We start from the raw sequence: 11,523 nt of genomic DNA, 5'->3' as shown, positions 1-11,523 counted from the left end.
TCTAGAGAGAAGGTCATCGCCTTTCTTCTTCCTGGTACAGAGAGGGAGGCACCTTTACAGATAGAGATTTACCTTACAAACGTAAATGTGTCCTAACAAAGGGCAAGTTCCATTCCTCAGAGCCTCCTTCCCTGTCCCAGTTTATCAAAAGCAATCAGCCTCAAATAATCCTGATGCCAAAGAGACATATCTTGGGATGGCCAATTCCCGGTCCCCACACACCCATGACTACCACTAACAAATACCAGAAGGCAACTATCCTGAAGGCCCCCATTTCTTGTCCCTGGGGAAATAAGAGTCAAAGGACAATCACCTGGACAGAATCTTTTTTATTGAAGAGTTATCACCTGGTTCCCTTGAACACAAATAATTCGATGCATTCCTTAGGCTTTCGTGGAAGTTTGTAAAGGTGCCTGAGGCGCCATGAACCTCACTGGCACAGTGAACTTATTCCAAGGACAAAGCTCCTTTTGTAAGGGAAGTTGTATGTACAGAACCGAATTCTCTTGCTTATTGTTGGTTCTCCTCCATGTTGGCCACCCTTAACCTCCATTGAAGCTGAAGGACCTTACCATAAAATGAGCCCCTTTCTGCTGCTATCCCCACTCCGCCTTCTCTTGGAGTTACTCCCATCCCTGTAGCAGAAAGTTGGCCCCAGGGCTGGGTTCACTATCTAGATAATCTGTTGCCTGCAGAAATGCACTTGTTCAGTTCTTAACTCTGTACACGCCCAGTCAGGTGAGAAGCTCAGGTGTTAGCCGTTGCTCTTGCAAGATCATTTGTTTAGTTCTGTTCAGAGTCCAGTTGGTTGAGTCGCTTTACAATCATGCTGTTGATTTTCTTAAGATCATCTATGTCCTTTCCTTCAGCTATCAGTCTTCTTGACACATCGTCCATCTTGTTTCCAGTTTGAACTTCAAAATAGAAAACAGACTGTGTTACATAGGTTTCCAGCATATTCCATCAAGACTCGTCAGAGCCCTGTGTTAGTGTTCAGGTGGGCTCAGATTTGCCTCTTGGCAAATCCCTTGCTCCAGTATCCCACGCAGCCCAGAAGCCCTGGGGAGAAATTGCTGAAGACTGAAGTTACCTACCAAGTGAATTATTTTTACAACCTCTTGGTGCCAGACTAGACTACCTTTGGCAGCTCTGCACAGATTTTGGCTGAGAAAGACATCACTGTGAGCAACCAAAGGAAACCACTGGTGTGTCTGATTATTCCCCCCGAGAAATGATTGTTAACATTGTCAGTTTTGAGATCCATTCTCAGAAAAGCTTTTCCCTCCTCATTTGGGAAATGAGAATTTTTGGGTTCTAGCCTATTTTGACACAGCTCTCTGGTTTTGAATTTCCAGCGCATAATGAATGTGTGATAATTCCCCTCAGACCACCCTGAAGGCAGAGAGACAATATTTTCAAAATAAACAGAACTCCTGGTAATAGAGTAAGCTAGGGAATGGAACATCCTGAGGTCTGTTTATCAGAGTCAAAATTTCCAAGAAATGCAGCACAAAATCAGTACTTAATAGTTGAGCTTCTTATCATTTCCATTTCCGACAAGTTTTTTCCAAGGTATCTTTCAGGAACTAATAATGTTGGTAATGTGCTATTGGGTTTAGCCAACAAACAAGCGTGAGAAGGTAAGCTAGATCTTAGAGCTTCACCTCCCAGCCTTGGGACAAATTATTGCCCAGAGCTGCTTCTCCCCCATATCTGAAAAATTATGTTGGATGAATTATGGTTCAAGACATGAGAGAAGAGTCTTAATTGAGCCTTGCTGCAGAGCGAGGCAGAGACACCACTTCCTTCTGAGGAAAAGTGTGAAAATGAAGTAAATCCATAACATGTGATGTCCTTTCCCTTCTTGGGAACCTCCTACATTAATCAAACACCGAAGGAAGTAGCAGCCATGTTGGCCTGAGTCCGTTCCACAATACACTGGTTGCAAATTAAATTCCAAAAACACAAAAAGGGTTCCATATGCAAAAAGGTTAGAGAAAAATTATATACTAATACGCCTCTTGGAAATTCACAAGAAGAAAAATAACACCTTGAGCATTACCTAACCCAGCAATTCTCCAACTCATTTGAGCAGAGAACCCTTTTTTTTCCTTAAGGCAATACTTAATAACATCCCACACACCTAGTATTGTCTGGAATACACTGCTGAGCCGCTGGAAACTGCTACCCGGGCCAGACAGGCATCCACAGTTCTTGCTGTGCATTATTCCTCTTTAGGACTGAGATTGTGACAAAAACATAAGACCCAATGGTTTAATAAGAATGTAATCAGTCTAAAATAGTCTTATTTCTCTTGCATAAAAATGCCAGAGTTATAAAGAATACACAAGTTTTTGCACTTCAGTTAAAAGAATGCAAATTTGCACTGAATCCCACTGAGAGCAAAAAGGTTTCCTCGTTAAAGATGAGCACAGGTCAAGTTCATTTGCAGATGCTTGTGCCAGGTTGTCTGAAAACCACAGGAAGCCTTTATTATTACTTCAACATAGGCAGTGGGGTGCAGGGGTGCTCTGGAGGCAGAGAGGCCAGGGTGTGAATCCCCATTCTGCCTCTGATTAGCTGGGTAAACATGGAGAGGGAACCTCTCTGGGCCTGAGTCTTTCATCAGTACAATAGAAATATTAGATGCTACCTTGAGGGGTAGAGTAAGGATTTCAGATAATGAATGTAATGTGTCTGGTGCAGAGTAATTGTCCAATAAAAAGACATTCTTCTTTATTCATGTCCTCTTTCTGTTTCTTACTTCATATAACTTTGCCCTCAATATAAAACACTAGAAGCTAATATAAAATAAATTCTATTTATACCAGAGAGTTATAAAAATGGTGATAAAGTGCATGGTCTTTGATGTCAGACAGGAGTGTCTTTGAGCCCTGATTCCGCACTCATTAGCTGTGTGACCTTGATCATGTTATTTATCTCTCTAAGCTTCAGTTTCAGCATCGGGAAAACCCGAATCGTAATAGATCCTACACTATAGAGTTGTTACGAGGTTGTGCACAAGCAGACCTCAAGTGCCTAGCACAGTGCCTGGGACAGAGTGAGCACCCAATATATAGCATCTTTTTAGCATCATTACCTTTAATCTTTCTACTTATCATTCCATAGAAGAGAGAAGTTCCTTGGGTTGCTCCTAGGACAGTAGGCAATTCCTAAAATTTCCCAATAACTCAGTCATGACCCCAGATGGGTGTGGCATGATGATATTTGGAACATCAATTTATGTGGGGATAACATTTCAGAAGGGCAATCTATGTGCTCTTTCCGGCCCTGCAGGTTCAGGGCCAACTCTCCTGCCATTCACAGTCAGATACAAGGGCACCATTATTGTAAAGATAGTTCCCACTGTAGCTTCTAAGTGCAAAAGGGCATCTGCTGGGTGAGAGAGAAGCAATTAAACTCGGCACTGGAAGTTCCCCGCTGGCCCCAACCCCAGGCCAGATAAAGACCTTTAAGATGGAAGGAGGAAGGAGTTTGGGGGGAAAAAAAAGATTAGGAACTGGAAAAGAGTCATGCCCTCTGCCCACCTCTCTCCTCCCATCACCACCACTGCTACCTCCTCTAATCCTGAATAAACTTAAATTAGTGGCATTCCAAAGATGTGGGCTCTACTTCTCCTTGAGGATTTTTGAAGGCTACAAAGCCTGCAAAGCATGAAAAGGCAGAAGAAACGATAGTGTGGTAGATCCAGGAAAAAGAGTGTCAGAGACGACTCCCTCCTCCCAGGCTCCTTCCACTTTTGAGGCGGGCGTGGGAGGGAATTGAAATAATTCCTGATGATGGTACATGGGGTTAGCGGAGAGAGAATACAGGTGGGAGGAGGCAATGTGCAGAAGGAGCGGACAGCATCACAAGTGGACAGCACCCCACCCCCATCCAAGGCAGAGAAGAGAGTGGCACTGGGACCTCGGGGATCTCTTGGCTGAGGAGCTGTGTAGGAAAGCCTGGGTCACCACTCAAGGACCCGACATGCAGGCGCAGGCAGGGCAGTTTGTATCAGAAGCAGGATGCCAGCCCAGGTGAGGCCAAACAGGAAAGAAGCCAGCCTCCTCACATCCCCAGGACTGCCTCTGGTGCTTCTAATTGATTTCTGGCAAAAGAGAAAACCTGGAAAGGACTTTGAAACCTGAATGCGACCATATGTTATAGACTTGAATTAATGGAAAGATCAGTGCATTGGATTAAAAAACTTAGAATCAACTGGAATAAGCTGCCTACCATTTGACAGCTAGGGTCCCCAAGTGAGAAACTGAAGTGTTCTAGAAATATTTAATGTATGCGTTTGTGAATTTCCAGCTCTGTGGGCTTAGGCAGTGGGCGTATGCCCCAGTGACCCCGCCGCCAGTGAACAGCAGTGTTTGCTCTAGGCGCTCCTTCACCCTCTGTCTCTCAGTATAAACACTGATTGCCAGAAAGCATGGACTTGCTACAGGAGCAAAGTGAAACAACCAGCTACGAAGTCAGTGCATATAAGTAACAAAAAACCTGTCGGTGGTACTTACCTATTAGAAATATCACAAAGGAAACCAGTGCCAAGCTAACAATCAGCACGATTATCAACCCCACAAAAAACAGACTGTGGCTTTCATTTCCTGAGTTAGTGCCAACGTCCGGCATTTTCTCCTCTAGAGCTAAGAGGAAACAAAGAACAACAAAAACTCCTGAGCATACAGCATGCCAGCAGAACAGAACAGTCCCCGGCTAGTGGAGATGTGAGTAGGGGATATGCCCATCTTCCCTCTGATCACTCTAGAAAGTGACTTACGTTTTGGGAGTGTCTAGGTGGGATGCTCTTTGTGAATTTTTTACCTTCTTCTGTATGGTATTCAAAAAAAAAGCAGAGTCAAGCTACCTCCTTACCCCTGTTTGGGGCAGGGGAGGAGGGTTGGATAAAGAAAGTAAGGGTTAAGAGTGATGGAGGCTCTATTTCCCTTTACCCAAAGTGACCCAGGAGTAAAACACAGCTGGCTGTGGGACACCTCCTCTGGGTGGAAGGCTGAACACTATGGGATATCTCCCAGGAAACTCCTTTTACCATAGGAATAGTCAGTTTATGCCTACACCCATTTAAACAAAAAATGGCCCTGATGTATTTCGGTTTCTTGAAGTTGTTTTCAGGATGGACATGTTCTGGAAGCAAGGTTCTTTTAAACGTTTTGCTGTTGAACTGAGAAAGCAGCCATGCTTATAAAACAGCCTGGTTAACCCAGTTCACCATGAATTGTCTGCACTGGATTATCACTTGATAAGGCCTATTTGCCTAGTAACACTCTAATTAAATTGAATAAGAATTATAGGAACTTGGGGAAATGGAGACCCTTGAATTGCTTTCTATATTCTCTCCTACTTTGCCTCAGTTCCACACACTGTGCTACTTGATTACAGATAGATGGGTGGCTCATGTCCTATGCTTTATAAGTACATCCTATGTCAACCCCACAATAGCTTTTGCTTCCTAATCAAAGCAACAGCATCAGCTGGAACCCAAACACCTACTTTTATTGAGACTGATTGCAATGAAAACAGGTGAAAATCTGAACACATTAAGATGAAGAAAAAAGCAAGAACTCAGAAAGAATTTAGAAGGGGAATAACAGATATAAAATTGGGACAATAAGAGTTTAGAATGCACATGAAACAAATGGCAAGTGGACAATTAACACCTGTGTTTGAATGTCAGCGTTTAAGCTAGAAAAATGGGGCTCAGAATGACCTAATAGAACTCGTTTACAATATTTAGGGGGCAAGACACACATTTAGTACTTAGCGGATTTTTTTGCTCCTCCCTCCCCCTTTTTCTAGGCCTTTAATTAGGACAATTCGTAATTTGTAAATAGAAAATGAAGTTGACTTTTTGTCCAACAAAATTTTAATGAGAATTTAAAAATAGGATGAGTGTGTGGAGAATTTTCTCAGCAATCACTATGAAGTAAGATCCCTCTAGGAAAGCAGGCACCATCCATGACGTGGCTGTGGTCACTAGAAGGCACAGCAGCAGCCAAAAGAGATGAGCAAGCCTCTGGGAGACAGGCTCTGCAGCCTCCACCCCTTTCCAGGGAGAGAAACTCCACAGGGACTTCTCAGAACTTTAAAAGACAAGCATTCAGTTCTCGCTGTGGAGCCAAGAAAGCCCGGAAGTCTAAGTATTCAGAGAACAAAAGCAAAAATTGCCTAATAATAAATAGCATTTTCATTACCAGGCTGTTCTTAATGGCCACCCTGCACCCACCCACCCCCAACACCCACACATTGAGATTAGCATTTGCTATTTTTAGGTGGCCTAGAAGCCAGGAAAGGCCGCCAAGCCTTGGAGGGCACACATACGGAACAGATGCTGTGATCCGGTGGAACAGAGGTTTAGTTTGTTTAGGTCATTTATGGAATCCACAACATAAAGCTTTCTATCTTCATGAATGCCGCGAGAGCCAGTGTCCTGGGAAGAACGATTCATTGTACCTGGAAGAAAACACTGACATTAAACAAGAGGCTGGTCTGGGGAGCTCAGCTTCACAGGAATCACAGCCCACAGGAAGCCGGACAGGCACGTAAAGAACCACCCACAAATATTATTTCCAGCTGAAGGTCTAGAAAAGTTTTGCTTGTCCAGAAGAAAATATTTCCTTTTGGGGACAACTTTGTAACTATGCTTTTTGCTTTGCTCGCCAGCAAGCTCGGAGTCCAGCGTGAGGCCCAATTTTAGGAATTGTATAGTGCTTTATACCCTGCTTATCTGCTTATGCTCTTTCCTTCTCCTCAGATTTCTCAATTCTGCCTACATTTTTTCTGGGCCTGCTTTTTATTTTGTAACTGATTGTTAAATTTTTCTTTTTTACTACATTGTTCATATTCTGGGGAAATGCCTCAAATCCTTTATGCAAGAAAACTATATATAAATATATAGAAAGATAAAATTAAGCTAGTCAACCCGTGGCAGTAAAGATTTGGAGAGAATGTTACTTTGACCCATCCTAATTGCATGAGGCTTTAATACAAAGCTGTAATTTTAATTTTCTCCCTCAATATGGTATGTGAGTCTCTACCTTAAAATGCATCCTTTAGCCATGAGATGCTGGCTATGAATCCTCAAGACAAAATCTTAGCAAGCTTAGACGCCACAAATAGGAATCCTGCAGTGGTTGAAGGCTACACTCCAGGACCTCTCAGATCTGTTCCCCTGAGTTTCCTCAGATTGAGGTCACTTAAGTAATAAATAATTTTAAAATTGAGGTTTACATTTAAGGTAATAGTCTAACGACAGCACAACTTCAAGCAACACTGAAAAGCCTGAATGGATTAAAAAGCTCTGTTTTAAGGTATCTCTCTATCACAACAGAGAACTTGTAGCCTTTTAATTACATGAGAAGAAGGTTCTAGGAGAACACATTCCAATGAGTATAAACACTTTCTCTTTCAGAGTTACGTCTCTTCATAAAATGAGTCTAATAGTGATATAGGATATTTTGATCTGGAAAGGATTTTAGACATGCTCTCATCTGGCCCCCATCCTTTCCACAAATGAGGAAATCGAAGCTCAGAGGGTAAATACATTTCCCTAGTTGTGGAGCTGGAAGCGGCCTCTTGCTTCAGAGTTCACGACATCTTCCCTTGTGCTTCTCTCCTGCTCCGCACTCCGCCCTAACCCTTTTTCAGGACTCAGCTCAAACCTCGCCTCCTCTAAGAATCAACCTGTCTTTCCTTTGTGCCTTTGCTGGCTGCAGTACATTCTTCTATCAGAACATCTATGATAGTTTATCCCACTTATTTGTTTATTGCTTTGACTGCCTCAATTAACTGAAAACTCCTTAGGGTCAACACCAATCATATTCTTCAAATTCCCAGTGATAAGTTTAGAAGACAGTGACTGAAGTTGGAACACCTAAAATATTTTATTTGGGATTTAAATCTCACTGTTTTCAAAAGAATTTGAGACAGCTAATAATAAGGACATTAACAGAAATAAAACCGAGGGTAAAAATACTCACGTGACACCTTTCCAGACTTTTAGTAAAGTCAAGGCAATAAACTTCATGCCTGCCTAGATGTGGCAACACACTGTTTACTTCCTGTTAACATTTTTAAAATTTCCTTTAATCCCCAGCCACAGAATGAAGGGAAATATAATTAGAGTTAGGAAAAAATAAATTCAGAGGAAAAAAGATAACAGCTAATAAAGATCTGAAAAAAAAGTATCAGCCTTTTACCAAATAGCTTAAACTGCACCCTAAAATATTAAAAACTAGCAATTTCCAAGTAATACCTAAAACCTACTAATACTTGTGAAAAATGTGCTCCCAGAACCTTAGCTAAGAAAAACAGTGAACCGGAAAAGTCATGGAATAATTACATTTGTTTCAATCAAAGTTAAAAACTAGGGCAAGCCCAGTAGCATAGTGGTTAAGTTTGCCTGCTCCACTTCACTTTGCAGGTTCAGATCCTGGCACGGACCTACACACTGCTCATCAAGCCATGCTGTGGCGGCATCCCACATACAAAATAGAGGAAGATTGGCACTGATGTTAGCTCAGGGACAATCTTCCTCAAGCAAAAAGAGGAAGATTGGCAACAGATGTTAGCTCAGGGACAATCTTCCTCACCAAAAAAAAAAGGTGGGGGGAGTTGTTTCAGTTATCCTGAAATTTTAATGAACAAGAACACATAATTCCCTAAGTATTTTAGATAAGGTACTACTGAAGCACTTTATATATTGATGTTATTGAACTCCAAATTTACTTCATGGATCATTCCTAAGGGAATGACTTTAAGTGGCAAAAAAAAAAGCAGCAGCAACAGCCTATGGAGTAGAGGGGCCTTAGACATCAACCAAATCTTATCCTTTCATAGATAAAACCAAACATGTTGACAAATGTGTGGTCACGGATTCCTAAACTATTCTTCTAGAAATGTTTTATATTTTATCATCTTTTATAGTTTATCCTAAATACTAATATTTGATGAGAAATAAAAGTTGTACGTGTCACATCACAGGATCATCATTCCAAACACAACTTCTATTTTAGCCTTGGTGACTGACGCATGGTTCATTTTTGGATCTCTGACTTACTATCCTTGAGCCTTAGCTTCCCCTTTAGGAATGTAATTACTATTGCTTAACTCTCATACTGACGCTTAAGCAACGTTTACAAAGTGGAGGACCAGCTAGAAAATCATAGCCACAAAAACTGACTGAGGAGCAGTGCAGCTAATAAAATCTCCAAATGATTGGCCTTGCTACCCACTCAAAAGGTGACTCAATGCAACATCAAATCCAAAAGCACTAAGACAACTTAAAGTGAAGTATGAAGCGCTCGGAAAAAAATTTCTTCTTTAGGGTAAAGTCACAAAGTTAATAGAAGCTATTTCAATGTGTTTTTAAATTAAGTGCAACATGCAAATGAGAAAAAAGAACTAGTAGAGAAAACTGAGTTAGGTGTGGTTATGGCCACCAAGAGCCTGCAAAGGACTCTGTGAGTAAACGGATACAAGATCACGTGGCCCTAAAACCAGGACCCACAGCTGTTTGACACCCAGTTGTTGCTATCTTCGGCATCTCCATATGAGGGCACCTGGGAACAACCAGCAGGGCTGGAAAAGCCAGAGGGTTACTAAATTCTGCATTGCACTAACTCAACCCTCCTTCCTGGACCCTGGTGTGCAAATTTGCTCATTAAGTAAGATTGACCAAAGCAATGGAACCCTTTCTAATACCTTGAGCTGAAACATGTAAGTAATTTCATTTTCCTCTGGTTTAGATCAATGCTAACAGCTGACTCTTTTTGTCATTTAAGAATTCTTTGACTACCTACAAATAAATATTCTAACAAATATAGTCGTCTATGAAAAATTGCTTCACTCTTTATTTTTTCTCATAGGTGCTCGGTATCAAACCACAGAAATAACTCAGACCAGTATTGCTTGCCACAAAATCAGAATTGTTATAATAGGGCTTAATTCAAAGTTAATAGGAAGCTTTATTGAGTGAGTCATAGTAATTGGTTCTTTAATCTCATTTCAGAGTCAGTGCCTCTTCACATTCAGGAAGTAATTTTTAAAATCAAGTCTAAATCATTTCTATCAAAAGTTAAAAGTACAGAGCACATGCAACAACAAACATCCCAGCCTCAGAATCATAATTCAGTCTCAGTAGAGAAATAGCATGCAAATTACTTACAAAAATTTGAGCTTTGACTGCTAGGTTACTAGAAAAAAAGAAAACTAATTATTCAGAAGCAACTACAACAAAATGTTCTACAAATTCTGTATTTCCTTCTTTGCCTTCCTTCAGTGCACGGGTGCTCCCATAAGGCCCATAAACCCCAGCATGAAACTGTTGGTCTATATTTAGTGTTAATTTAGCCAAGCAGTGTAAGATTCCAAATACTGACTTTTTTCACTATGTCTGAGATTTTTAGTAAATGTATTACTGAAACTATGCTTTAAAAAGAAAAAGCCACCATGCCTTGATGCAATTGGTAACTGATGAGGTTCTTATGGGATTGCAGTTAATGTCCTTATTTGGCCAACGCAACTGTGTAAGCTGACTCATTTCCAGCACTTCTGCCACGGTGTGCTCCTGTATATAAATATCCGGTAGCAGGATGGAGCTGCCACTCTGACAACTAACTTGCACAGGACTACCAGACCAACCAGATGACAACAATAAAGAGGGACAGAATAAGGTTGTGACATCGTAACTAGGATAATAGCCGGTCAGAGGACTCCTAGGGCTTCCAGTAGCAATGAAAAAAGATTGTGAGTGAGAGAGTGTACGGCTATAGACCCACTGTAGGTAATGGGAGCACTTTGTCTCCTCAATGTCCTGTCCTTTTCGGAGGCTTTGTTCGGTGAGTTTTATGCATCCTCCTTTCTCAGGAATGTCAGCCTTTCTCTTGTGTGGTTCTCTCACACACATGCCAAGGAGCTTCTGCCCCCTAGTGTACAGAAAGGAAGCTACAGTGAGGAGGACACCTACAATCCCATAAACCCAGACCCCAGACCACAGGGACTAACTATCCTGGCAGGATACTAAGGGTTAGGTGGTAAACTGATAACGTAATCCCTCATAATCCCACCTTCCATTGCCATGACTAGATGGACCTTACTCATCCTTGAAACATACTGCATGTCAATTGGAAAATGTTTGCTCCACAAAATTTCCTTCACATCTATAGTATTCAGCATAGATCTCACTCTACTTTTGGGGAAAAGGAACCATATTTTCTTAAGCTTCATCTATACCTGAGGACCGATTCATGAAGTAAGACAATATAATCAGCAACTGTTTTCAGAAGCACATTATCCATTAAAAAGCTATGCCAAATTTCTTGAAAAACTAAAATGTTTATGTTAGCTAATATTTTAATTATCATGCTTGGTTTTAAAAATAATCTCCCAACTGCCTGATCTTAAACTATCTATCCTTTGAAGAAATACTAGAATAGCCACATTTTGAGCATTTACCGTGTGTTTTTCTCTCTCCTGTAACTTTACAATCCTGTGAAGTAT

General features: G+C 41.3%; 1 protein-coding gene across 2 annotated transcripts; it reads right to left on the bottom strand.

Annotated features, from left to right (window-relative positions):
• Positions 1-314: 314 nt before the first annotated feature.
• On the bottom strand, positions 315-10,584 carry LSMEM1 (leucine rich single-pass membrane protein 1). 2 transcript variants are annotated; one of them, XM_070512043.1, is made up of 5 exons: positions 10,478-10,584; positions 10,190-10,217; positions 6,346-6,477; positions 4,524-4,652; positions 315-914 (listed from the first exon to the last, which is right to left on the bottom strand). In XM_070512043.1, the coding sequence occupies exons 3-5, from the start codon at positions 6,470-6,472 to the stop codon at positions 784-786; spliced, it is 387 nt and encodes a 128-aa protein (XP_070368144.1). In that variant the 5' UTR covers positions 6,473-6,477; positions 10,190-10,217; positions 10,478-10,584; the 3' UTR covers positions 315-783. The 2 variants fall into 2 exon arrangements, with proteins under 2 accessions (XP_070368144.1, XP_014705472.1); XM_014849986.3 differs by lacking the exon at positions 10,478-10,584 and having other exon boundaries at positions 10,190-10,327.
• Positions 10,585-11,523: the final 939 nt, after the last annotated feature.

The sequence above is a fragment of the Equus asinus genome, chromosome 1 (assembly GCF_041296235.1).
Source record: "Equus asinus isolate D_3611 breed Donkey chromosome 1, EquAss-T2T_v2, whole genome shotgun sequence".
Classification (NCBI taxonomy): Eukaryota; Metazoa; Chordata; class Mammalia; order Perissodactyla; family Equidae; genus Equus; species Equus asinus.
This window is presented reverse-complemented; position numbering and strand designations above follow the sequence as displayed.